The sequence below is a fragment of the Trichosurus vulpecula genome, chromosome 4 (genome assembly GCF_011100635.1).
Source record: "Trichosurus vulpecula isolate mTriVul1 chromosome 4, mTriVul1.pri, whole genome shotgun sequence".
In the NCBI taxonomy this organism is placed as follows: Eukaryota; Metazoa; Chordata; class Mammalia; order Diprotodontia; family Phalangeridae; genus Trichosurus; species Trichosurus vulpecula.
This window is the reverse complement of record NC_050576.1, coordinates 214,818,412-214,846,355: the sequence shown is the minus strand read 5'-3', so window position 1 is coordinate 214,846,355 and position 27,944 is coordinate 214,818,412. Positions and strand designations below refer to the sequence as shown.

Below are 27,944 nucleotides of genomic sequence, written 5' to 3'. Positions count from 1 at the left end.
TTCCACGTCTACACACATTTCTATTTTATTATGGCAAAGGTGAAAACGACACCTTCTCCACAACAGCAACCAGTAAAATTTATCCCAAAAATAACTTGGTACAAAACAGGTCTGTTTCAGAATTAAAAAAAAAACCTTTACATGAGTTTTAAATCCTATTTCGAAACATAAAAGAAACAAATCCATCATTGATAGCAGAGCCACAGTCCTCTACTCCGCCCTCCAGCGAAAAGGGTAAAGAATGAGATTCCTGGGTCCTGTTCCATGCAGGGAATATGTTGGCTAGTTTAACTGGTATCCATCTGAAAGAAAAAAATAGACCAGCACTATAAGAAGATATCTTAACACACAGCAAAAGGTATCCCAGATAAGACTGAGAATGCCTCACCTTAACAATCTGACTTGCTCTGTCTCTAAGAGACAGTGGCTGCTGGAAAGAGGCTATTCCCAACACCATTGTGGAGCCACCCGCCACCCCCTGTACTTACCCTGGCATTATAAGCATCCAATTGTGCATCTAGTTCTTCTGCGGAAAGCTGTTGTTTCGAATTTCTTCCAGTCCCTCTGCCTCTTCCTCGATTGCCTCCACGACTGCCTCTCCGGGTGCCACCTCCACCACCAAAACCACCAGAGCCACGGTTTCTAGTCATTCCGCCTCTATTTACACTAAATGCAAAATTAAAAGGAATAGTGTTCACTCTTGAATGCCTGAAAAGGCTCCCCAAAAGATTATATAGCTCTGACTCGATTCCAGAAAGCCAAGCACTAACCTCTGTGTAGGTCTTCGTTGTGTATCGATCTGTGATGTAACAAGCTGAATATTCATAGGGCGACCTACAGGACAGGAAGAGGAAAAAAACATCAATCACTTTTCTATAGAACAATTACATAGTGCTAGCAATGTTCTAGGCTCCATGCAAATAAAACTGGATGGGTACCTTGTTGTCTCATTCTAAATACAAATATGGGAAAAGACTGGAAAACATTTGAGAAAAACAAATGGCAAGAGAGAAACCACCAAGCTCCTCTTTGACAAAGTTAACACTGGGCAAATATTCAATAGCTTTTTCTTTGGTGGATATAGGTAGAAGAGGGAAATACGCCTGGCTGACCTAGTGGAAAAAAGATCCAGTACCTTTTTCTTTATCATTATAGCCCCGCTCTTTGAGGTGTACTATGGTGGTTCTGGGAAGGCCTCACAGAAGTGTATCTTCAGGAAGGATCTGAAGGAGGGGGTCACAAGAGGTTGGTCCAGATGTATGGGGCAGCACGAAAGGTGGCAGAACGGAAGAGAGAGACAAAGCGGGCAAATGCAAAGTGTGCTCGGCCAGAGTGGGCAAATCATATTCCTACATGGGCAGATGACAGCCCCACACTTCACAAAACGTAGCACCCAGCCCTTCAATGATAGAAGACTCAACTTACCATCCAAAGGGACTCCGTTATACTGTTTCATGGCCTTCAGAGCATCTGCTTTTCGCTCAAAGTGAACATCTGCTGTTCCTAAGCTCCGGCCAGACCGATCATAATGTACAGCTGCCTTTTTCAGAGTTCCAAATTCAGCAAATAGTTCCTAAAAATAGGAAAGGCAAAACGATTAACATGGCTCTCTCCTATAGTGTCCAAGGAAGAGAACCCCAGAAATATTTACATTAGGAGTTATGTTTCTGGAAGGGAACACACACCTAGGGGGCAGAGGGTGGGGAGAGCAGAACAGCAACTTCCAAAAGCAACAGGGCCCGTCCTGGGTCATGCCAACTTTGGGGCATGCCATCTGTATGATGCTACAGGCCAGAGTGTTTTGCTCAGCACAGAGGGTATAATATTCAGCCGCTATCTTTTCACAAATAAAGAAAAACCACTCTTAACAAAAGAGCGTTCTAAGAAATGATGAAAATCTCCAGGTCACAGAGCAAGGGAAGCTTTTCAGGCCACTAGAACAGATTTAAGGGCCCACTGATCCAGCAGACCTAATCCCAGACCCACCCCCAGAAGGCAGATTCTGGCTCACCTGCGTTTCCCTCTCCTCCTACACAAGCCTGCCGCAAAGTCTGACGTCAAGCGCTGCCATGGAAACTGCCCTGACCTCACGGCAGGCTGGGAGTTGGAGAGGGAACCCAGAGAGTGGGGGATACTCCGGCCGCAGGCACACAGCGGGAAGTGGAGTTCACCAAAAGCGGTTTCCAGTGGATGCCAGAAACCACCTTAAAAAAAGTGTTGACACACCATGAGTGCTCGTCTGCCTTGCTCTGTCCTCCCACAGCAGAGCCATAGGGCTGGGCTCTAGGAAGTACGACCCAGGAAAACCTAGCATCCAGTCCCAGTCATTTCCAGTCTCCAAAGTTTGACTCCCAGAAAGGAGTTTCTTAACAAGAAAGAAGTTTCTGTGTTGTTTTTTCAAAGAGTCCTGTTTTTTTGACTTAATCCAAAAACAGGCGCTTTGCGGAAGAACACATCGGTAACAGAATTAGCGTTGGGCATATTCCGATTAAGAGTCAATTAAGGTTACGAGGCTGCAACAAACTAAAATAACACCACTGCCTCTTTGCTCTCTTAGCCTGAGAGAAGCTATACTTCCTCTCTCAACGAACCCAGCGTTTTCAGCACAAAAATAAATTACCTAAAAAACCGTCCAGGCTGACTTAATCATCTTTGCCTCCTAAGCAGACTGAAGAAGCCAGCCTCCCTCGGAAGCACAAGACACAGACTAAGCAAGTCCCCCATGGCCCTGCACAGGCCAATCCCACACTGCTCACTGCACCCGCAACTTTAAGCCATTGCAAAAACATCCAATGGTGGGCACGGCCTTTCCTACGGAGGGGCCGACTGAGGGGGGGGGGGCAAGTCCACCTTCCCCGAGGCGGGGAGGGGATGATAGGGGGGCTAGGGGGTCACTCCCCAAACAGCACAATCCAAGCTGTGCACTGAACTCCCGAGGCCTCCAGACAACTTACCTGAATATCCGCATCTGAGACCCCAAAATCCAGATTGGAGACCAGCAATTTCCCACCGGTCTCCACGCCAGCCCCGCCTCCAAAGCCGCTGTCGAACAGGTCGTGTTGCCATTTATCTGGAAGCTGTTTTGGCTGAAACAAACACAAAGGTTGGTGAGTCGTCCCCCCCACCCCGGCCGGGGCCTGGCGGGTTCTCCTTTTTCTGAACCCCCTCCCTGCCCCCGCTGCCCCCCCCGCCCGCCGGCCCTGGCGAGAGGGGGAGGCGGTCTTCTTCCCGCCCCCACGTTCCCGCCGCCCAAAGCAGGCCCCAGTTCCCGCCCGCGGGGTCGCCATGAGGCTCCGGGCCTCGGACCTCGGTAGCCCACCACAAACAAAAGGCCTCGGGACGTGGGTGCGGTGTAGGCGGCCGGCGAACCCTCGGTCGTGGATCAGCCCATCCCCCCACCCCCGCACGCCCCCACAACACGGACCCGTCCTTTCCCCTCCTCCGCCTCGACCTCACAGAGCTCAGCCCACTCGGGCCTCGGAGCTCCCCACCCGGCCCGATCCGGCCCGCTCGGTCCTGGCCCGGCCTCCCCCTCTCCCCGGGCTCGCTCACTCACTCGGCTGTAGGGCGCGGGTCGGTTCCTGCCGCCGCCCCCGGCGCCTCCGCGGGCCATGGCCGGCCTGTTCCGAACGGGGCCCCCGCCTCGGCTCACGCGGGCTGCCGCCTGCGCGCCCCCGCCGCCGCGGCCGCCCTGGGCTCCGGCCCGGCCTCGGCCCCGGCCCCCGCCGCGTCCGCCCCGCTGGCTCCGGTTGAGTTTAATGATGTCGTCCAGGGACATGTCCATCTTGTCGGCCATGGCGGGCGCGGAATCGGGGCCTCGGCACGAACCCCGCGCGTCAGCACGTCGGCGCGTCACTTCCTTCCCGGCCGAAGGTTCAGGCAGCTTCCGGGCGGCCTGGGCCTGCCTCCCGGCTGACGGGCGAGTGGGTGCGCGCGCTGGGCGACGGGACGGGGAGGGGCTGGCTCGCCGGCGGGCGGGCGGGCGTGCTGAACGCCGGGTCACAACCTCACTCGCTCTCCGCTCGGGCTGCGGACTGCTGCTCCCGAGCTCCCTGCCGCCCCTTTTGTACTCGTTACGAGGGCGCCAACGGAAGGACGCGAGCTCCGAACCGGGCGCGAACTCCAGGTGTGAACTCGAGCCGGGGGTGCTCCGTCGGGAGGGGGCCTGCAGCCCTCCGGGAGGAGGGGCGAGCCCCGGGGGCAACTGGAGGGGGGGGAGGGAAAGGGGCGAGAGCTCGAGGGGGGAAGAATCGGGGGGAGCGGCGCGTACGCGAAGGGTCCGGACTCTAGGGGGAACCCCGGAGGGGGTGGGAATCTCTAGGGGGAGGGGGCGAAAGAGAAGGGGCTGGGATTCTGATGGGAACTCCCGATGGAGGTGGGAACTGCGAGGGGGAGGGGAAGCAGAAAGGAGGTGGGAACTCCAGAGTGGAGGAGGGGCTCGGAGTCTAGTGGGAACCCGGAGGAGGGGACTTGGACCTGCTCAGGCTGGCTGGGATGAGGGGTCTTGGGAGAGGGGGCGAGAGGGCTGAAAGTCAGGCTTGCCTCGGGTGTGAGGCCTGAATGGGGGGGCGGGGGGAAGGGGGGGAGGAATTCTGGGGAGGGGGGTGGGGACGAGTGAGCCTTTGTCGTCTGGTGAGATTTTATGTGTGTGGGAGGAAACAGGTGAGACCCCAAAAAGGGGAAGGAAACTGATTTGGGCTTAAGGTGTGCCCCTGCCCCCTTGCCCAGGCTTCTCCCTGGCAGCGACCCAGGAGAGGCCTCCTCCCGCCCCCATTTTAAAGACAAGGAAATTTAAGCTATGAGAAGTGAAGAAGTGAAGGGTCACATAATTTGCAAAGCTTGAATGGAAACTTGGGCCTTGTGGCTCTGGGCCCGGTTCTCTTTCCCTTACGCCCGGAAGTGGTGGAATCTAGAATACGTGGGGAAAGGATTTTGGAAACAGCAGTTTTCGGGGGAGAATTAAACTTAGAACAATTACTTTATTTTTTATTTACTAAAACATGCTTTTTATTTTGCTATTGATTCTTTTAGTATACAAAATTTTCCTCAAGCCTTATCCCACAGGAAGGAGGAAAAGAAGGGAGTGAGTTAGACAGAATATGAGCTTTTAGACGGTGAGCAGTCATTTCCCCTCCATCTTTTGTCCTAAATCTTTTTGTTTTGATGCCCCATAATGATCAGCTTTACTTTATGTGTGTGTAGGCATATATAGACATACATATATGTGTATCTCTCTAGTACACAGACACATGTATGTATACGCATACATATACACATACCTATACACACATACGTAAAAACTTCCCAGGACTTCTGTATACCATATCTTTAAAAGTGAAAGTTAAAAACAGTTGAAAACTTTCGTGCTTTTCAAAAAAAGCCCTTAGGAAAAGCTTAGTGATCACAATATCAAACCCCTGTCAAATAGATGAGGAGCCCTTTGGTCCCTACTTGTTCTGTTTGGTTCTTTCAAAGCTTATTATTGGAAATGTTAGGCATGTTTCGTGCAAGAAAGAGCAGGGGAGGGGAATCTTCTCCTCTGGGGCAGGCCTTTGGCTTTGTTATTTTAAACTTCAGACAGATAAAGATATAGTCATCCCTTGACATTCTTGAGGGGTAGGGGTGATGGGCCCCTGAGAATGTGAAAAACCAGGAATAACTCTAGGCCCTATCCTAAACCTTTGTTTATAATAGTTCAGATTATATTTATTTAACACACAAAACAAAACAACACATTGCATCTATTTTAAAAAGTTGCAATTTCTACATGAGAGAGTAGCGCAACAACTGCTTCACAGACTTCTACAAATCACTGCTGGAGAAAAATCACATGACAGTCTGGATGGCAGAAAGACAAAGAGGAGGTGGTCCTAAAGAGCTTGGGGAAACTTTTAACAAAATATAACTGTTTATAATAAATTTACGTGTGTCTGTGTGTGTGTGTACATATATACGTACATACATACATACATACACACACACTTATGGCAGTAAATGAGAAAATAGATTAATACTACTATATAGTATTTATGCATTTATGACTTGCTACTTTTTTTGTTTTCTTTACATATATAAGTTATCTGCAGTTTTCCATAGTGTACTGCAGAACTCCAAAAATTCCTGCTTAATTATCAATGGCCAATCATCAAATGACCAAAACTTGGAATGTGAAATCCACAAATGTCTAGGGATGACTGTACTTCTAGTGAGCCCCAAAACTATTTCTTGGCAAAAAGATCATTCCCATTGTGTTGCTGTGTCTCCTACCCTTTAAAGGCGCCTTGTTCTCCTAAATTTATATTGATTATGAATCTCAGAGATAAGGAGCAAAAACAAAGCTATAATCAGTGCACTTAGTTACTGTCTTTACCCAGGTCTTTCGCCATGGAATGGATTGTCACCCTTAACCCCTACCTCAGTTGGTGTCCTCTTTACACAATTCTACAAGGTAATCCACCCTTTCTCCTTCCTAGGATACAAGCTCACCTACCATGAAGGTGAAGATTAAGTGTTGGAACGGCGTAGCCTCCTGGCTTTGGGTTGCCAATGACGAGAATTGTGGTATTTGTCGAATGGCTTTTAATGGCTGCTGCCCAGACTGTGAGTACATCCCTCTAATCCTGTTGCCCTTGCTTTTACTTTCTTCCTTTCATTTGGATTTTTCTTGCGTTAGTATGGGTCCCAATCAAGATGAACTCATTGAATAAATTCATTTCTTATTGTGTAGGTGAAGAAAATGCCAACAGTCAACCAAGGCTATGATACTTTTGCAAAGAAAATATCAGGCCCTTGACTGAAAAGATAGGCTGATTTGGATGTGTTTGTGTATTTTGCATAATGAACACGAGAAATTGACTCTAGATATAAAAATAAAAAAACAGTTGGTTCTGTTGTCAAAAGAATTCTCTGAACCAGACATTTTAATCATAGGACCATAGACCTAAAATGAGGAGTCCCCAGTTCTCTCCTTTATTTTGCAAGTGAGGAAACTGAAGCCCAGGAAAATTAAATGATGTGGCCGAGGGCACACCAGCAGTCGGCGTGGGTGGCAAAGAGTGATTTCTGTCTCAGTCCTCTTTACTGTAGAGCCAGTGCTTTTTATTGGGCCATGCCCAACTATTTGTTTATATTTGCATAATACTTTACAGTTTGCAAAACTGAATGCAACGAGGTGTAGTTTGCATATTGTTATTATTGAATCTTTTGGACCAGATTTGTGATTTCATTAGCATAGAAAACTACAAATGAGAAAACTTCTAACAATGCAAAAACCCCCCTACCTGCTTTGCACTTTGTTAACTCTCTAAGGAGAGTTGCTTGGGGTACTTAGAGGCTTAGTGTCTTGCCTAAGGTCAAGCAGTCAATATGTATCAGAAGTGGGACTTGAACTAGATTTTACTAACCGTAAGGCCAGCTCTCTATCCTGTGCTATGATGCCTCACATCATAGATTGTAGAATATTGGTCAGAAACGGGCTTCAGAGAGGTGAATGAATTAGCTCATGGTCACCCCTTAGGAAAGGGCACTGGGTATGTGTGTAGGATAAGGGGAGTGCTTTTTAAAGAGTTGCTCTTAAGTCTGAGAGGTGGCTTCTTATCTGTGCTCATTTGAATAATTTATGATTCTGTGATTGTGTGATTGTGTTACTGAGATAGGGAGTAGTCTGGCTCTTTCCAGTTAAGAGAATAACCTCTGGGGAACTGTCCTTATGTACTCTATCTTCTTTCCAATCCCTATTCCTTTCTCTAATTTTCCTCTACTCCTACTCTTCTCCCTAAATTATTAGCTTCCTTGACCTAGTAAGCCTCCCACAGAATCTACATACCCTGCTTTGTTTCCTTATGGAACCTGATAGATCATAGGACATAGATTTAGAGATGGAAGGGACCTTAGCTGTCCTGGAGCCCAATTCCTTCATTTTATACAGGAGGAAGAAAGACCCAAAGAAGGTAAATGACTTTCCTGGGGTCACATAGCTACTTACTGCCTGAACTGGGTTTTAAACTTAGGTTATCCTAACTCAGACTTAGTATGCATTATACTGCATCTTTATCCTACTCCTTTGAGGCCAGTTCAAATTCTGTCTCTTTCATGTGAAGTCTTTCCTGAACTTTCTTTCCTTGGACCTTGTGTAGCTTTTTGTTTGTACACCTCATCATTTTGTCTGATAATTATTTGTAAAGTAGGGCTGTAGAACTCATAGAATTCAGAGGCATTATTAAAAAGTTGATTTGTTAATCTCTTAATGTGAAATTTCATACTGTTAATAATTCAGTGCAAATACTTTTTTCCAGCCTTTAGTTAAGGTAGAAAAACCTCATTCTGTTCTTTTTCTTTTTCTTTTCTTCTCTTTTGGTCCCCCATGTTTCAGATGCATCATTTGGGGATGTGAGCTGGTAGTTTTGGAAGTCATTAACCCTGCATACTTTGTATAATCAAGCTGAAATGGTGCCGGGTGTACTAAAAAAAAAATGTTAATCTTTCCCTACTAGAAATTAATGCATGATCTTTGACTCTTTCTTACCTACCACATCCAGTCAGATATCAAGTTCTGGCAATTCTGCCTCCCAGATATCTTTTACATCCATCTCCTCATTATTCATACAGTAACCACCCTGGTTCAGGCTGTCTTTACCTCTCATCTGGAGTAATGTAACATCTTTCTAATTGGCCTCTTACTCTCTGGTCTGTCCCTCACGCTAATGCCAAAATAACGTTCCTAAATGCATAATCTGATTGGGGGAAAAAATGGAATCAAGATCTTCAACAGTCTGCTCCAGACTGTCTTTCTAGCCTTTTTCACTTTTATATGCTTTCTTTTCTAGCCAAACTAGACTGCCAATTACCATTCATTAGCACAGAGTGCCCTCTATGTGTATTGTATGCTACTTCACATCTTTTACTCTAAAAAGATCTTTCACTTTATTCAAGATGAGCTCAGGTTATGAAGCATTCTCTGATTCCCTCAATGACAGTACTCTCTCAAATTTCTTTTAATACTGACATTCTTTTCCTGGCTTTTAGACTAGTGGTTCTCAAAAAGTGGTCTAGGGATCTCTGGGGGTCCCTGAGAGGTTAAAAAAAAAAAAACTTTGTAATGATGCTAAGATGTTTTAATTTTTAACATGATAAGTATCCACAAATAATCCATATAAGCAAAAGGTCTTTGGGGGTGTCCTCAATAATTTTAAGAGTGCAAAGCATTCCTAAGACCAAAAAGCTTGAAAACTGCTGTATTAGACTGTAAGCTCTTTAACTATAGAGAAAACAATTTTTTATCTTTTCATCTTTTTTTTTTATCTAAAAAGTATCTAAAACGAAAGTAGTAAAAATTGACATTTATATAGAGAGCTTTAAGATGAGAGAGGTTATGTGATTTGCCCAGGATCACACAGTAAGTAGGGTTTGAAACAGTCGTTATTTCTTTTACCCTGGTTTTCACCTAAATAAAATAAAGAACAAACTCATCTTGACTTGATTTATTCCACTTCTGCCACCCCCACTCAGATTTGTAAGTTGTTTAAAGCTATTGTAGGCATTCTTCTGTTAGTGACTTTTATTGTGACTTTGTGAAAAGAGCACTAGACTTTTAGATAGAACCTGGCTTTGAGTCAGTATACAAGAGTCCATTCAGCAGTCGTTTATTAAATATTTGCTGATTGCATGGTACTGTACTAGGTGCTAGTGTATATAAAAAGTTTAGCTACATTGAGCGGTCATTTAAGTAGGGCCACACACCTCAAGGACTTCAGAGGCAAAGTCAGTTCTCAGCTGTCTATAGGTAGACAGTGTTAATCTTAGAAGTAGAACAGAAATCGATTTGGAGTCAGAAGACCCTAGGTTTAAATTTTTGTTCTACCTGCTAATTGTGTGATGTTGGACAAATCATTTATGTTCTTTGGGCTTTAGTGTTCTCATTTGTCAGATGAGAAATTTGGAGGCAATTAAGCTCTAAAGTGCCTTCAGGTTTTAAATCCTATTGTACTGTGGTAAGAAACCTCTCTCTGTCTTCACCAAGATTATAGTCTAGTTGAGGAATACTACTTTTTTTTTAGATATTTATTTATTTTTAGTTTTCAGCATTCACTTCCATAAGATTTTGAGTTCCCTCCCTCCCTCCTCCCCTCACCCTAAGAAGGCATGCAATCTGATATAGGCTCTACATATACATTCATATTAAACATATTTCCACATTAGTCATGTAAAGAAGAATTAGGACCAATGAGAGGAACCTGAGAAAGAAGAAACAAAGAAAGAGAGCAAATAGTATGCTTCAATCTGCTTTCAGACTCGAGTTCTTTTTCTGGATATGGATAGTGTTTTGCATCATGAGTCTTTTGGAGGTGTCTTAGACCCTTGCATTGCTAAGAAGAGGTAAGTTTATCAAAGTCAGTCATCACACAAACGTGGTTGTTGCTGTGTACAGTGTTCTCCTAATTCTGCTCACTTCACTCAGCATCAGTTCATGTCAGTCCTTCCAGGTTTTTCTGAAGTTCTTCTGCTGCTCATTTCTTATGGAACAATTGTATTCCATTACATTCATATACCACAACTTGTTTAGCTATTCCCCAATTGATGGGCATCCCTTCAATTTCTAACTCTTGGCCACCACAAAAAGAGCTGCTCTAAATTTTTTTGTACATGTGGGTCCTTTTCCCATTTTTATGGTCTCTTTGGGTTACAGACCTAGAAGTGGTATTGCTGGGTCAAAGGGTATGCACAGTTTTATAGCCCTTTGAGCGTAGTTCCAAATTGTTCTCCAGAATGGTTGGATCAGTTCACAACTCCACCAATGATGCATTGGTATTCCAGTTTTCCCACATTTTCTCCACCATTGATCATTTCCCTGTTTTGTCATGTTAGCTAATCTAGTAGGTGTGGTATGGTCCCTCAGAGTTGTTTTGATTTGCATTTCTCTAATCTATAGTGATATAGAGCATTTTTTTGTATGACTATAGATAGCTTTAATTTCTTCATCTGAAAACTGCCTGTTCATATCCTTTGATCATGTATCAATTGGGAAATGACTTGTAGTCTTATAAATTTGACTCAGTTCTCTGTATATTTTAGAAATGAGGCCTTTTTCAGAGACGACTGTAAAAATCGTTTCCCAGCTTTCTGCTTCTCGTCTAATTTTGGTTGCACTGGCTTTGTTTGTGCAAAAACTTTTCAATTTTATGTAATCAGAATTATCCATTTTGTATTTCATAAGATGCTGTATCTCTTGTTTGGTCATAAATTCTTCAGCTCTCCATAAATCTGACAGGTAAACTATTCCTTGCTCTCCTAGTTTCCTTATAGTATTAGCCTTTATATCTAAATTGTGACTTTATCTTGGTATAGGGTGTAAGGTGTTGGTCTATGCCTAGTTTCTGCCATACTGTTTTCCAGTTTTCCCACAGTTTTTGTCAAATAGTGAGTTCTTATCCTAGAAACTGGCATCTTTGGATTTATCAAGTAGTAGATTACTATAGTCATTGACTGTTGTGTCTTGTGTACCTCTATTTCTTAGCCAGTACCAAGTAATTTTGATGATTTGTGCTTTGTAGTACAATTTAAGATTTGCTATGGCTAGGCCACCTTCCGTTGCATTTTTCATTAATTCCCTTGATATTGATTGATTGATTCCCTTGATAAGCACCCTTTGTTCTTCCAGATGAATTTTGTTATTTTTTCCTGTAAAATAATTTTTTGGTATTTGACTAGCATGGCACTGAAGATAAGTAAATTAATTTAGGCAGAATTGTCATTTTTATTATATTAGCTCGGTCTACCTATAAGCAACTGATGTTTTTTCAGTTATTTAGATCTGACTTTATTTGTGTGAAAAGTGTTTTGTAATTATGTTTGTATAGTTCCTGGGTTTGTCTTGGCAGGTAGATTCCCAAATATTTTATAATGTCTACGGTAACTTTAAATAGAACTTCTCTTTCTATCTCTTGCTGTTGGGCTTTGTTAGTAATATATAGAAGTGCTGATGATTTATGTGGCTTTATTTTATATCCTGCGACTTTGCTAAAGTTGTTTATTATTTCAACTAGTTTTTTACTTGATTCTCTAGGATTACTCTAAGTATACCATAATGTCATCTGCAAAGAGTGATAACTGTTTCTTCTTTGCCTAGTCTAATTCCTTCAATTTTTCTTCTTTTATTGCTAAAAGGAAGATTTCTAGTACTAAATTGAATAATAGGGGTGATAATGGATATCCTTGTTTCACACCTGATCTTACTGGAAATGCTTCTAGCTTATCCTCATTACATATAATGTTTGCTAATGGCTTTAGATAGATGCTACTTATCATTTTAAGGAAGACTCCATTTATTTCTATGCTCCCTCGTGTTTTTAATAGGAATGGGTACTGTATTTTGTCAGATGCTTTTTTTGCATCTATTGATATAATCATATGATTTCTGTTAGTTTTGTTGTTGAAATAGTCAGTTATGCTCATAGTTTTCCTAATATTGAACCAGACCTGCATTCTTGGTATAAATCCTACCTGGTCATAGTATATTATACTCATGATAAGTTGCTGTAATCTCTTTGGTAATATTTAAAATTTTTGCCTCTCTATTCATTAGGGAAGTTAGTCTATAATTTTCTTTTTTCTGTTTTGACCCTTTCTGGTTTAGGTATCAGCACCATATTTGTATCATTTAAAAGAATTTGGTAGGACTCCTTCTGTTTTCCCAGATAGTACTGGAATTAATTGTTCTTTAAATGTTTGATAGAATTCACTTGTAAATTCATCTGGCCCTGGGGATTTTTTCTTAGGGAGTTCATTGATAGCTTGTTCAATTTCTTTTTCCGAAATGGGTTATTTAAGTATTTTATTTCCTCTTCTGTTAATCTAGGCAATTTATATTTTTGTAAATATTCATCCATTTCACTAAGATTATCAAATTTATTGGCATACAGTTGGGCAAAATAGCTCCTAATTATTGTTTTAATTTCCTCTTTGGTGGTGAATTCACCCTTTTCATTTTTGATACTGGTAATTTGGTTTTCTTCTTTTTTTATCAAATTAACTGAAGGTTTATCTTTTTTTTTTTTTTCATAAAATCAGCTCTTAGTTTTATTTATTAGTTCAGTAGTTTTCTTAATTTCAGTTTTATTAATCTCTCCTTTGGTTTTCAGAATTTCTAACTGGAAATTTAATTGAGGATTTTCAATTTGTTCTTTTTTTAGCTTTTTTAGTTGCATTCCCAGTTCATTGATCTCCTCTTTCTCTATTTTATTCATGTAAGCATTTTTAGAGCTATAAAACTCCCCCAAGAACCATTTTCACCGCATCCCATTAAGTTTTGATATGTTGTCTTATTATTGTCATTCTCTTGGATGAAGTTATTGATTGTTTTTATGATTTGTTGTTTGACCCACTCATTCTTTAGCATTAAATTCTTTAGTTTTCAATTAATTTTTAGTCTGTCTTTTATTACATCATGATCTGAGAAGGATGCATTTAATATTTCTGCCTTTCTGCATCGGATTGCGAGGTTTTTATGCCCTAATACATTGTGTAGGTGCCATGTACCACTGAGAGAAAAAGGCATATTTCTTTTTGTCGCCATTCATTTTTCTCCAGAGGTCTATCATATCTAACTTTCCTAAAATTCTATTCACCTCCTTAACTTCTTTCTTGTTTATTTTGTGGTTAGGTTTCTCTAGTTCTGAGGGGGGAGGTGGTTTGAGGTCCTTGGTAAGTTGGTTATGACAGAGGTTCTAGAGGAACCTAGCTCTACCACAGATACTCCAAAAAAGTTTTTAATATTTATCAGAAAGAAGAATGATAAAGAAGATCGAAGAGAAATGGCAGAACTGCATAAGAAACTCCCAAAACTCTGTGGGTACTTTGAATGGAGTCAAGAAGCCAACCCTGTGAACTGGTTCCTAAAGCTAATGTGGTGCTATCTTTGGCTTGTTGAAACAGCAGGTGACAGAGCCAGCTCCTGCCAGGGGTTGAGGTGGGGGGTGAGTTAGGCAGTATATGTTCACCTGGGACCTTCCAAAGTTCCTGAAGCGCCCAGGAAGCCCATTGCAAGAGTCATAGCACAAAGTTCCAATCTAGAAATTGATCCTGTAGATAAAAGTAAACAAAAGTAAATGCCAAATGCAGTGAAGAAATACTATGGGTTAAGAGAAATCCATGAGGTAAACCTGGAAAAGAATAACTCCAAAAGTACAAGGAAAGCCATAGAGAAAAAAACTGCTTGGCCACAAGAACACCGGGAGTGTCTTAAATTAAGCAAGAGATAAAAAGTGAAATTATAAATGATATAGGAGCTCAAGGGAAAAAATTGGAAGAATAAATAGATTAGAACAGAATGTGGAAAATTTTACCAGTTGTCTGAAAACTATCATGGAGCAGTTGATTCCATTAGACAGTAAGAAATACAAGAACAAAGTAAGAATGTTTTTAAAAACAAAAGAAAATGTAAGGTATCTACTATTAAAGTAACTGACCTGGAAAACAGGTCAATGAGATGAAATTTAAGAAGCATTGGACTCCCTGAAAACCATGACCAAAAAAACCCAGAGCCCTAGACTTGTATTTCAAGAAATCATAAAACTGTCCAGTTCTATTATATCTAGAGAGCAAAGTGAAAGTAGAGAATCCATTAATCACCTCCCAAAAGAAATCCCAGATTGAAAACATCTAGGAGCATCTCAGCCAGGAATTGGAGCTGCCAAGTCAAAGAATACATCAGGCAGCCAGAAGGAAAAAAGAATCAAGTGCCAAAGAATACAGGAGGAATCACCCAGGACTATATTGAAGCTACTCCAAAGGAGAGAAAGTCTTGGAATACCAAAAAGTAAAAGAAAAAAGGCTTACAACTAAGAATACTTTACCATAACAAAACTGAGTATAATTCTGTAGATTATAAAATGTACCTTACCAGAATAGAGGCCTTTGAAGATTTCCTAATGTAAAGACCATAGCTTTGAAACTAGAAACCTAGGAAGGTAAATACATTCAAGCATTTAGAAAGGGGTCAAATGATGATAAAGATTTTAATTCTAAGAGTTTTCCCTTAAAGTTTTCTCATTATCTCCTAGTTTCACAGAGAGAGTAAAGTAAGAGAAATGGTGGTCCTGGAGGTAGTTCTGTTCCATATTAAAGGTTTTAGGAAAAGGGAAGGAAAATTGAATATATGAGGGAAGAAGTGAGAGGAACTTACTGTGTCAGAGTGATTGAAGTATGTGAGAAAAGTATAGAAATATGAAGGAGGAGGGAGAGGGCATCTATTAAACTCAGGTAAATGAGAGTTGAGCACACAAACACAAAGTCTGGTGCAGAAATACATCAGACTCAGTGGTGAAAAAGGCAGTGACAAGGAGATGGGGTTAAAGAGAGACTTTAAGAGCCAGTGAGGGAACAGTCACAAGCAAAACAAACTTCATTTTTGGAAGGAATATCATAAAGGGGATAATTAAAAGGGAAATAAAGTATGGGAACTTGTGAATGGTTTGTATTAGATGAGAGGAAGGGTAGAATTTAGAATCAGACCACTTCATTTATAGATTGCTAGTATGATCACATTCCTTCTCTTTTGTGCCATATAAAAGGTAAGGACAAAATGTTGGAGGGGAGTATAAGAGGATATGATGGAGGGAAATATACAGTTAATAGTCATAACTGACTGAAGGGATGAATTCAGTCAAAATAGAAGAGTAGCAGGTTAGTTTACAAAGCAGAATCCAACAATATGTAGGTTACAAGAAACAGGTTTAAAACACAAAGATTCACAGGTTAAAATGAGGGGCAGGAGCACTATGCCTTGGGCAGATTTTTTAAATGGGTAGCAATCTTGATAATCAGATAAGGCATTGGTCGGAAATAAACATGATTTAAAAAGATAAGGAGGGAAACTAGATTATACTTAAAAGCATCACAGTTGATGAAATAATATTAGCACTGTCATGTATGTGCAACAAATGGTACAGCATCTAAATACTTTCAGGAATTTTAGGGAGAGACGTAGCAAAGCTATTGGTGACCTCAGTGTGTTCCTTTCAGAATTAGGCAAAACTAACAAGAAGATAAGAAAGAAATTGATGACCTGAATAGAATTTTTAGAAAAGTTAGATATGATCAATCTCTGACAATAAAAAAAGAGATAGGTAGAATTAAAAAAAAAAACTATTGAATTGATAAGTAAAACTAGGAATTAGTTAAAAATAATAGAAAACCAGATTTTTAAAAAAGGAAAAACAAATTTCCAAAATCAAATTTGAAAAAGGAAAACTTACAAAAAAGGACATTTTGAGAGAAAATATTGTGCCCAGTTATATGCCAGCAAAAATGACATAAAAATGGACAAACACAATAAAATACCCAAATTAGTAGAACAGGTCTGCGCAACATATGGCCTGAGGACTGCTTGTGGCCCACCAAAGGATTTCAGGCAGCCTGCAAAAAAATGTAGGGTTGCCACTGCATCCTCTCCTGTTTGTCATGTGACAACCAACCATCCTCAGTCTGTCTCTAAGAAGTTTACAAGTTGCCCTGGTAATATAAATAATTGGATCTCAGAAAAAGAAAATAAACAGCTTGGGGAAGAACTGCCAAAAAGGAAAAACTCTAGGGTCAGGTGGCTTTACAGATGAGTTCTACTAAACATTCAAAGACCAGTTAACTCCAGTATTACCTCTTTTTTTTTTTTTTTCCGAAAATAGGAAATGAAGGGATCCTTTCAGTCTCCTTCTATAAGCCACATACATTACTGATACTAAAAAGGAAGAAAACTATCGGCCAGTATTACCAGTGAATATTAGTGCAAAATAAGTTGAATAAAATGTTAGCAAAGAAGATAGAGCAATATATAGAAAAGATTATACACTATGATCAAGTTGGATTAATACCAGGAATTTAAGGTTACGTTGTCAGGAAAACTGTAAGCATTGTAGCTCATTAATTAAAAGAATGGAAATCAGTCATATCATTAAATACAGAAAAGCCTTTTGATAAAATACAACTTTAGGAATAAATGGACTTTTCTTAATGTAGTAAACATTATCTTTATAAAACCAAGAGTTACTCTTACCTGTTAATAGAGAACCGGTGGAAGCCCTTCCAGTAATATCAGAGGTGAAGTAAAGCAAGCATATCCATTGTTACCACTATTATTAACATAGTTCTAGAAATTCAATTCTAGATGTAACAACACTAATAAAAGAAATGAAGGAATAAGTATAGGGGAAAGGAAAAACAAAATCCTTGTTTTTGGGAGATGGTATGACTTAGAGAACTCTAAATAATCGACTAAAAAATTAATAGAAACAAATCCTTAGAAAAGCACTTTAGCAGAAATTATCTTTATATCAGGAGGTTCCTTTTTTTAAATCCTGGACACTTTTGGCAATCTGGGAAGCCTGTGTACTCTTCATGATAATGGTTTTCAAAAAAAAAAAAAACAAACACAATTGAATTGCTAAATTTCAGTTAGAGATGAGTGAACACGAGATAGAATTTTTTTCCCATCAAAGTTCACAGACTCCCCTCAAATCTGTGGCTTAGAAGAACATCTCATATCATATATTAAATGACCTAGATAGAAAAGGTCATAGTATAAACAGACTAGAGGAATGGAAGGAGATACTTTTCCATGCTTTGGATATGGGAAGGGTCCTTTACAAGAAACAAGAGAGGATTAGGAGGTAAAATTGACAGTTTTGGTTGTATAAAATTGAAAAGTTTTTCATTTTATTTTATTTTATTTTATTTTTAAATTTATTTATTTATTTTTAGTTTACCACACACGGTTCTACATAATTTTGAGTTCCAGATTTTCTCCCCTCCCTCCCCAAGACGGCCTGGAAGCTCATAAAACTACCATGTATAACTTCGCATTGAATTAATTTATACACTAGTCAAGTTGTGGAGAAGAATTATGACCAATGGAATGAATCATGAGAAAGAAGAGACATAACCAAAAAAACAAACAAAAAAAAAACAAAAACAAAAACAGAAGCAAAAAAGGCAGGCATGTAGTGTGCCTCAATCTGTATTCAAACTTCACAGTTCTTTCTCTGGATGAAGATAGCATTCTCCATCGTGAGTCCCCTGGAGTTGTCCTTGCACCTTACGTTGCTGAGAAGAGCGAAGTATGTCAGGGTTGGTCCTCACGGAATCCATATATCTGTGACTGTGTACAGTGTTCTCCTGGCTCTGCTCCGCTCACTCAGCATTATATCGTGTAGGTTTTTCCAGGTTGTTACGAAGTCCGTATCATCCCTATTTCTTATGTAACAATAGTATTCCATTACCTTCATATACCACAGCTTGTTCAGCCATTCCCCAATTGATGGCATCCCTTTGATTTCCAATTCTTGGCTACCACAAAAAGAGCCGCTATAAATATCCTTGTCCATATGGGTCCTTTTCCCGCTTGTGTGATTTCTTTGGGATACAACCCTAGAAGTGGTATTGCTGGGTCAAAGGGTATGAACATTTTTATAGCCCTTTGGGCATAGTTCCAAATTGCTCTCCAAAATGGCTGGATCAGAGTTTTTCATTTTAAAAAATCATTTTAATTAAACTTGATGAATTCAACTGAGGAAAAAAAAAAACCTTTGCAGCACATCTATCTAAGATATTCTCAAAATTGTCCCCATTTTATGCTGAGGTAGGCAGAAGTTAAGTGACTTGCCCAGGGTCACATAACTAGGAAGTATCTGAGGCTGGATTTGAACTCAGCTCTAATAGAGTCCACTGTTCCACCTAGCAGCTTCTCTAGATAGGAAAGTCAAAGGATATGACTAGGCATTTCTTAAGGGAAGAAATCCAAACTAAAGATAGCCATGTGGGAAAAAAAAAAAGTTCCAAATCACTGAGCATGAATAAATCATTTATCAGGTACCATGTGCTGAGCACCTGGGATACAGGTTGAAAAATAAGACTGTCTCTGCTTTCAAAGAGCTCACATTCAGAGCCCTTTATAACTTAGCACACACCTTCACCTTTCCAGTCTTATTATGCCTTGCACCCCTCCCCCTACCATGTACACTTTGATCCAGTGACACTGGCTTCCTTGTTGGTCCTCAGAAATGACACTCCTACCTCTTGGCTCCTAGCATTTTTTCTGGCTGTGTCCACCAATCTTGAAATGCTCTTCCTCCTTTTTGTCTACTGGCTTCCTTCAAGTCCCTGTAAAAATCTCATCCTGAGGAAACCTTTCCCAACCTTCTTAATTTAGCAACTTCCCTCTCTTGATTATTTCCTATTTTTCCTGTATATGGCTTGGTTGTACATATTTGTTGTCTCCCCCATTAGATTATTAGGGCGGGAAGTGTTTTTTTTTTCTCTTGTATTCATAATGCGTAGCCCATTGCCTGGCATGTAGTCGGAGTTTAATGAATATTTATTGACTGACTGTTAAACCCTTCCCCAATTCCTCCTTAGTTTTCAGTTCTTTGCTACAACAAAAAACTGGTATAAATAGTTTACTTTTTTTTGGAAAACTAATAAATACCCCATAGTTGATTTGAGTATTTGGGGTTTTTTTTGTTTTGTTTTTTGGTTTTTTGTTGTTTTTTGGAGGCAGGGCAGGGCAGTTGGGGTTAAGTGACTTGTCCAAGGTCATATTCCAGCTAGTAACTGTGTCAAGTGTTTGAAACTGGATTTGAACTCAGGCCTCCTGACTCCAGGGCCAGTGCTGCACCTGATTTGAGTATTTGTAATACTCAAAATGACTTAGTTGTTCTTTGAACAGTATTGCTGTTACTTTGTACTTTTCTCTTGGTTCTTCTCATTTGACTCTTCATTAATTCATTCAGAGTCTTTCCATGTTTTCTAAAATCACCCAGCTCACACTAGCATTCCATCACAATAACATACCACAACTTGTTTAGCCATTCCCTGATTGATGGGCATCCCCTCACTTTCCAGTTCTTTGCCACCACAAAGAGAGCTGATATAAATATTTTAGAACATGTAAGTTCTTTTCCTTTTTCCCTAATAACCCTGAGAAAAGACCTATTAGTATTTCTGAGTCAAAGGCTATATGCAGTTTTATAACTCTTTGGGCATAATTCCAAATTGCTCTCCAAAATGGTTGGATTAATTCACAGTTCCACCAACACCAGTTTTCCCATATCCCCTCCAACATTTGTCGTTTTCCTCTTATCATTTTAGCCAATCTGATAGGTGTAACATGATATCTTAAAGTTGTTTTAATTTGCATTTCTCTTGCACTTGCTGACTGACAGACATCAAAAGCACAGTAGAAAAAGAAGATATCACAAAAGGGCAGCATTCAGCTTGAGGGTATGTGTGTGTAAAAGTGGGTACACAGAGGGTTGTTATAAGGCTCTTAGACTTGATTATCTGAGGAATTGATTATGGGGATAAGCTGACTGTGTGCGTGTGTGTGCGTGTGTGTGTGTGTGTGTGTTTCTAACTTTGAATTGTTGGAATTATGTTGGGCATTGAATGAATGTACTTTATCTTTTAGAAAAATTATGAATTTAACAAATAATAACAAACATGGACATTTCCATATACAAAAAAATAGAAAAATATATAAAACTAAATCTCTTCTGTACAGCTTGATTTTTAAAAAATCGTACATGTTAAACTGTAGTTATCCACGCTGCCCTCCTTGTCTAATCCCTTTCTGTATTTTTCTGCTGTCTTCTGTGTATCTTTTAAATGTATTATTACTACCTGCTACTGCCACCCTCTAAAAGAACTCCATCCTTGTAACAAATAGTATAGTCAAGTAGCACAAATTCACACCCTGTTGTGGTCTGAAAATGTTTAGTCTCCTTCCTTACCTACACCCTGGTTAAAGGTCAGAAATGTACTTCATCAGATTTCTTAAGTCTTTCAAAGTTGTTGTTCATTTACAATATCGAAGGTGCTATAACTTGTTTTTTAATTTTTTTCCTATTAAGTAATGTATGTACATTCCTTTCATTACCACCACCCCAATTGAACAAATAAAAAAGTTGTTTTTCTGTGTCATGTTGTTAGCATTGTATGCATTATTCTCACTTGCTCATCAGCTCATAGAGATCTTTCCCAGTTTCCTCTCATGTTGTCCACTAATTGCCCTTGTGCGTTAATCTAATTATTTCATCAAGCATTTAAGTATCTGCTCTGTGCTGGGATGGTAGTTCTATAAATTGTTCCAGTTCTTTCACTTTGCGTCAGAGGAACCTAGCATTTTAATAGTTGTTCCATTTCTCAGGGCATGATATGTTTGTTGAGTTCTTTCAGTCGTGTCCCAACTCTCTGTGACCCCATTTGGGGTTTTCCTGGCAAAGATCCTGGAGCGGTTTGCCATTTCCTTCTCCAGCTCATTTTACAGGTGAGGAAACTGAGGCAAACAGGGTTAAGTGACATGTCCAGAGTCACAAAACTAGTGTCTGAGGCTGGATTTGAACTCGGGTCATCCTGACTCCAGGCCCACTTCTCCATCTAGCTGCCCTATGGCATGATGATATCATATGATAGTTATACTGTAATTTGCTTAGCAGTTCCCCATTCAAAGGACTCGCATTCTCCCCACCCCTTTAGTTTCTGATTTTTGGCTTCTATGGAGAATTGCACATATAGATAGATCGTCTTCCTCTTTCTTTGATTTCTTGGAGGTATTCGCCTGCTAGTAGTGTGGCTGGGTCAGAGGGTATGTACAATTTGGTAATTTTGGGGGTCTCATTCAAATTGCTTTCCAGAATGGCCGGACCAGTTAACAGTTCCACCAGCAGTGTACTGGTGTTCTCGTTTTCTCACAGCCTCTCCAACATTTGCCATTGCCCCCTTTTGTCATGTTTGCTAGTCTGATGAGTGTGAGAGGGGTTTCAGAGTTGCTTTAGTTTGCATTTCTCTAATTATTAGTCATTTAGAGCATTTTTCAGATGATTGTTGATAACTTGATTTCTGACTTTGAAAACTGCTTTCGACAATCAGTTTTCACTTCGCATACTTGCTATGTTCTAGGCGTTGTGCTAAAGGCCAGATTGGTCGGTCGTTCTGTAAATTGTTCTGGTTCTACTCTGCTTCATGTCATAGGAACCCGTAGTTTTTGCTGGCTATTCCGTTAGACACAGGCATAGGAATCTGAAAAGTTTTTCAGACATTTCTTTAGAAACATCTGATAGATCTGAAGCATATCACTGGCCTCTCTAAGACTGCCTTGAGAATAAGAGAGCTCCACCTAATGAGGGCTAAGGCAGCAATCAGCCATCAGTACCATTTACATTTTACACGGTTGTGTGTAGACCTCAATACTATAGCAGGCAACATGGGGGATATCACAGAAAAGAGGTGTTGGGGAGACAGTATTTACCTTATATAAAGACTTAACACTCAACCTGGAGCGATCTCCAACTCATCAAACTCTCGTGTCCTTTTTAATAAGACCTTTCTTTCTGGCACCGCGGACAAGAAAAAGAGTCTTTGAGATCCCAGTGGACAGTCCCTTATAGACTTGATTAAAAATACTTCCTTGTTCTGTTTTGTTTTCCCTGAAGATGGCTCTATTTCAGCCTCATTAATGCTACTTATGAAGTACCATTGGGACTTTTGGCTCCATATAACTGTTCTAAAACTCAGAACAAAAATCTGCACCCTTGAGGCCCCATACAGTTCTGTATTAACAACTAGGCATATATTGAGCGCCCTGTGCTAAGAGCTGGGGATACAAAGAAAGGTAAAAGACAGTCCCTGACCTTGAGAAGCAATGAGAAGCTAATGGGGGAAGACAACGAGCAAACAACTATGTGCAAACAAGGTATATACTGGATAAATAGGAAATCATCAACAGAGGGAAGGTACTAGAATTAAGAGGGATTGGGAAAAGCTTTGTGCAGAAAGTGGGATTTTAGCTGCTACTTGAAGGAAGCCAGGGAGTCCAGGAAGTAAAGATGAGGAGAGAGAGCATTGTAGGCATGGGAGACAGAGAAAATGCCTGGGGCCAAGCAATTAAATGTCTTGCTTGAGGAATGCCAGGAAGGGTGGAGGTGCTAGGTTAGGAAGAACTTTGAATGCCAAACAAAAGATTTTGTATTTGATCTTGGAGATGATAGGGAGCCATTGGAGTTTATTGAATAGAGAAAGGACATAGACCTGTGCTTCAAAAAAAAAAACAAAACACTTGTGTTTGTCCTTCATTCTCCAAGAGGACCATGACATCAGGGAAACGATGACATGACTTGCAGTTGACTTTGATTTGAGTGAGGGAGGGCCGTGCAAAGTCACCAGCCTCACTTTCTCCTCCAGAGCCATCTGGGTCCAGTGGCCTGAATGAAGGCTGGATTGGAGGGAGGAAAGACTTGAGACACACCTCGCACCAAGCTATTGCAGTATTCAAGGTGTGAGGTGATGAGGACCTGCACTAGAGTGGTGGCAATGTCAGAGAGAAGGGGGCACATTTGAGAGATGTTGTAAAGGTGAGATTGATAGACCTTGGCAACAGATTGGATGTAGGGGGTGAGATAGTGAGGAGTCAAAGACACGTGGGGGACTGGGAGATTGGTGGCTCCCTTGACAGTAAGAAGGAGTAGAAAGAGGAAAGGCTTTTGGGGGGGGAGAAAGGGCCACTTCTTGAAGCAAGGTTGACTAAAAAATAGGAATCGAGAAATCCAGATCAGAGGTGTTTCTTGGGGTTTCACAGAAACTCAATTGGAAGGGATCTCCAACTCCTCGAGCTAAGTAGGAATCCTTTCTTCAGCCTTCTCCATGAGTGGTCATCCCTCTGTTTGAAGACCTTCGTTGTACAGGGAATCCACTGACCCTTTCCACAGTGTCTTTTACTTTTTAAAAAGTTTTATTGATGTTTTTTATTTTTATATTACAGTCAGTTTCACCTGTATCCCCAGTGAGCTTTGCCCTATGACAAGGGAAAATCAAATCAGCAAATATTTTATTTCCTTTTAAATTTATTTATTTTTAGTTTACAACATTCAGTTCCACAAGTTTTTGAGTTTCAAATTTTCTCCCCCTCCTCCTTCTCCCTCTCCCCAAGATGGCGTGCAGTCTGATACAGGTTCTACATATACCTTCACACTAAACATTTTCACAATAGTCAAGTTGTAAAGAAGAATTATATCCAATGGAATGAACCACGAGAAGGAAGAAACAAAACAGGAACAAAAACAAAAAAAGAGAGAGCAAATAGTTTCCTGCATTCAGACTCTGTAATTCTTTCTCTGGATATGGATCGATTTTTCCATCATGAGTCTTTTGGAGTTAAATCAGCAAATATTTAGCCAGGCAGTATGTTAATTTCTAGAGATACAAAAACTAAAAGGAAGGAGTACTGGCTTATATTTTTACAAGGGGAGAGAACATGTATATAAAGAGCTGGAGCTGGGGCATCAGGAAAGGTTTCGTGGAAATGGTGGCACTTGAGCTGAGTCTCAAGAGGTGAGGGGAATATATTTCATACGTGGAAGATAATTTGAAAAGGGCATGAAGATGGGAGATGGAATGTTCTGAGAAACAGAAGGAAAGCTAATCTGGCTGGATTGTACAGAGTGATATATAGTAAGGCCAGAAAGGTAGTTGGGGCCAAGATTGTGAAGGACTTTATATGCCTAACAGAATTTAAATTTGATCCAACCAGCAATAGGGAGTCACTGGAGTTTTTGATTGTGGAAGTGACATGGTTAGACCTGGGCTTTAAGAAAATAAAATTTGCCAGCAGTCAGGATAAATTAAAAGAGAGATTTGAGGCAGGAAGACTAATTAGGAGGCTTTTGCAGTAGTATAAGTAAAAGGTGCTAAGGTCCTGAGCTGGGGACCCTCCCCCTGAGGAGGGGAAGAAGGTAAGTATTTATATACTACTGTGCCAAGGCTTTAAAATTATTAGTGTATTTGATCTTCACAACAACTCTTCAAGGTAGATCCCCCTGTTACAGTTGAGGAAACTGAGGAAAATGGGTTAAGTGACTTGTCTAGGGTTGCACAGCTAGTAAAAGTCTGGGGCCAGATTTGAAGTGGAACTCATCTTTCTATCCACTTTGACACCTAGCTATTTTGTATGAGCTAGAAAGAAGGGTTTAGAATGTGAGATGTTTTGGAGATAGAAGTGAGATTTGGCAGCTGAATTATATGGAGTGAGAGAAGAGTAAGGTGTCCAAGATAATACAGGCTGCAAACTTGGGTGATGGGGAGGGTGGGTGGTTCCCTCAACAGTAATAAGAAAGTTTGGAAGAGAAGTGGGTAAGTGGGTTTGGAGGGAGGGATGATGATTTCTGTTTTGTACATGCTGAATTTGAGCTATCTGTGAGACATCCAATTTGAAATGTCTGTTAGGCAGTTTGCAGGGAATAACTAAAAACTCAACTCTAAGCAGAGAAAAAAATGACATAATTGTAGTGGGGCTCAAGAGATTGCAGAAGCGTCCAATTAACCACATGTGACCATCATAGCCACATTTCATACACGTAGTCCTTTATCTCCCTGGGGGAAATTGGGAGTTTCATTTGTCATCATTTGCATTTCTCTCATTAAGAGATTAGAAATAATATTTCATATGGTTGTTAAAAGTTTGCAGTGCTTCTTTTTTAAAAATTTTGTTTGTATTCTTTGACCTGTTAATTCCTTATAATATCTTAGATGTAAGATATGATCTTATATCTTATGCCCTATACCTATGGATGTCATATCTGTATACCTTTCACATATTTGATGCAAAATAAAAAATTTTCCCCTCATCTTACCAGCATTAATTTTTGCTTGTCCAAAAGCTATCCTGTCTCCCACCAAGTCTTTCTTCTCCAGGTAAACCACCTCAGTTCTTTCAAGCCATCATTGTTATTAACTTACCACCCTGTTCCTAAAGATGGAGGGGAAAAATGGGGCAGCATTGTAAATGGGAAAAAATGAAAGCCAAAGAAATTCTCCAGGTGATCCCTTGAAGCCCCACTGTAATAATATTATTTTTCTTTGTTTTTATATAGTTATTTGCCTTTGTCAATATTCTCCAGAACATCCCAAGAAGACAGAGCTAAGACACTTCCCCCAGTTTCTAGATGGGAGAATGTAGGAGCTCTGAATTGAAAGCAGAGGCAAGATTTCTCATTCCTACTGGCCTATTTTGAGTATAAGAAATTTCTATCTCCAGAAAAGGTCCAGTTTATGACAGGAACCAGGCTCTCAGGTAGTCTCAGTTTAAAAGGGTATGAATGCTTTGCACAGAGTAGACACTGAATAAATGTTTGAATTAAAGATAAAGGAGTAAAATAGTTGAATTTAATGTAGTCAGTAAATTGTACCTTTAAATGACTTGGTTCTTCTGACCTAATTTTTTTTCAATGGCAGGTAAAGTGCCTGGGGATGACTGCCCCCTTGTGTGGGGACAGTGCTCACACTGTTTCCACATGCACTGTATTCTCAAGTGGCTTAATTCTCAGCAAGTCCAGCAGCACTGTCCCATGTGTCGACAAGAATGGAAGTTCAAGGAGTGACTGATACCTTCCGGGACACCTGCCCTCTACCAGTCGTGTGGTGAAGCACTCTGTAACCTTGGACTTATAGATCTCAAGCCACGAAAAGCGGTCATTTTTACACTCCTGTAGGCCTTGATCCTTTTAACAGGAACCTGAGACCACCCACATAATAGGAAGGACATGGGGAACAAGGTGGGCACACAGTCCGCTTTCTTCATCTGATGTGTTTTAACCCTCTCTGCTAGTGGATAGAAGCTGGTGTGGTTTGCAGGATTAGGCTTCTTTGATTGTAAGAGGACTGGACTTGATTTTGTTTTTTTCCATTGACAATGTTGAAGCTTTTTATCTTGAGAACTAAAATTCATTAAATTATCTGAGCCTTGCTAAAGGCCCCCAGGGCCCCCAGTTCTTCACTTGATAGGTTTATAAGCTTCTGATGTGTCTCGATATGAAAATACTCATGAATAAACATTTCTGTGAAACACCAGTGAGGCCCTCCTGTAAAAAAAACAAGAGGAGACTTACTGCTGCTTTAGGGCTTTCTGATGTAAATTAAACAGGCAAGAAGTCACAGACGCCAGGAGGGGGACAGGAAAGTGACTAGAACACACCGGGTTGAGACAGAGCTATTTCTGCATGCATCTAATTCTCAAATAGCATAACGTGAAGCATGTTTAACTGTCCAAGGAAATAGTTCTTTTTGGCAGAGGAGAAAAAGCATTTGGGGAAGGTATGGTGAATACTGTAGGGTGAGAAATTTTGGGAGAGAAGTAGACACAAATGGAGCCAGACTTTCTGCCCCAAAATGGCTCCATGGAAGCTCTAATTAACAGAACAAGAATAATTAGGAGAGGTGTGCTTTGCATGTGTGAAGCCTCAGGTTCCATCCTCAACATCTCTAAGTCGGGGGTTTTTGAGAGGCAGTGTGGTATAGTGGAGAGGACACTAGACTTAGGAGTCAGGAAGACCTGGGCTCCAATTCTGTCTCACACACTTCCTATGGTGACCCTGACACATGTCAATGTCTCTGTACCTCAGTTTTCTCATCTGTAAAATGTGGGAATTGGACTAGGTAGCCTCTGAAGTCTCTTCCATTTCTAAATATATGATGCTCTGAAACCGTATTAGCCATTGAGGCTGGTCATTCATTTTCTTCCTCTCTTCCCCCTCCCCCCATTTCATTTATTTTATTGATGCTCTTGTTCATATCATTGTAAGTCCTTAATGGCACCTGATCTGTTAAAGCCCTCCCTTACAACAAATATTAGAGCCAAGTAAAATCAACACCCATGCCTGATTACCTATAATAGGTAGAGGGGCTGAAAATCTAATAGCCAGGAAGCTCACACCACTGAGATGAAGGAAAATTTCAAGACTGGAGGGGAGAAGAGGGGACGGACGAACTTCCTCAACCATCCTTATCCAAAATGTGCACCCCTTCCAGGGTTATAAGACTGATAAAAGTAGGGTTACCCTGCTTTAAGGGGTATTCAGTACTATCTGAGGAGTATTTATTAAATGCACAGTGTCCACATAGCATTGCTTTTA

The 27,944-nt window shown here is 40.6% G+C and overlaps 2 protein-coding genes across 3 annotated transcripts; one reads left to right on the top strand and one right to left on the bottom strand.

Annotated features, from left to right (window-relative positions):
- On the bottom strand, positions 1 to 3,853 carry ALYREF (Aly/REF export factor). Its single transcript, XM_036756418.1, has 6 exons — positions 3,557 to 3,853; positions 2,955 to 3,086; positions 1,426 to 1,573; positions 771 to 834; positions 489 to 666; positions 1 to 302 (listed from the first exon to the last, which is right to left on the bottom strand). Exons 1-6 carry the CDS (start codon positions 3,794 to 3,796, stop codon positions 288 to 290), a joined length of 777 nt encoding a protein of 258 aa, XP_036612313.1. The 5' UTR covers positions 3,797 to 3,853; the 3' UTR covers positions 1 to 287.
- ANAPC11 (anaphase promoting complex subunit 11) lies at positions 3,026 to 26,883 on the top strand. Of its 2 annotated transcripts, none has more exons than XM_036756421.1 (3): positions 3,026 to 3,103; positions 6,474 to 6,600; positions 26,269 to 26,883. In XM_036756421.1, exons 2-3 carry the CDS (start codon positions 6,492 to 6,494, stop codon positions 26,412 to 26,414), a joined length of 255 nt encoding a protein of 84 aa, XP_036612316.1. In that variant the 5' UTR covers positions 3,026 to 3,103; positions 6,474 to 6,491; the 3' UTR covers positions 26,415 to 26,883. The 2 variants fall into 2 exon arrangements, with proteins under 2 accessions (XP_036612316.1, XP_036612315.1); XM_036756420.1 differs by lacking the exon at positions 3,026 to 3,103 and adding an exon at positions 3,966 to 4,126.
- The last annotated feature ends 1,061 nt before the right edge of the window (positions 26,884 to 27,944 follow it).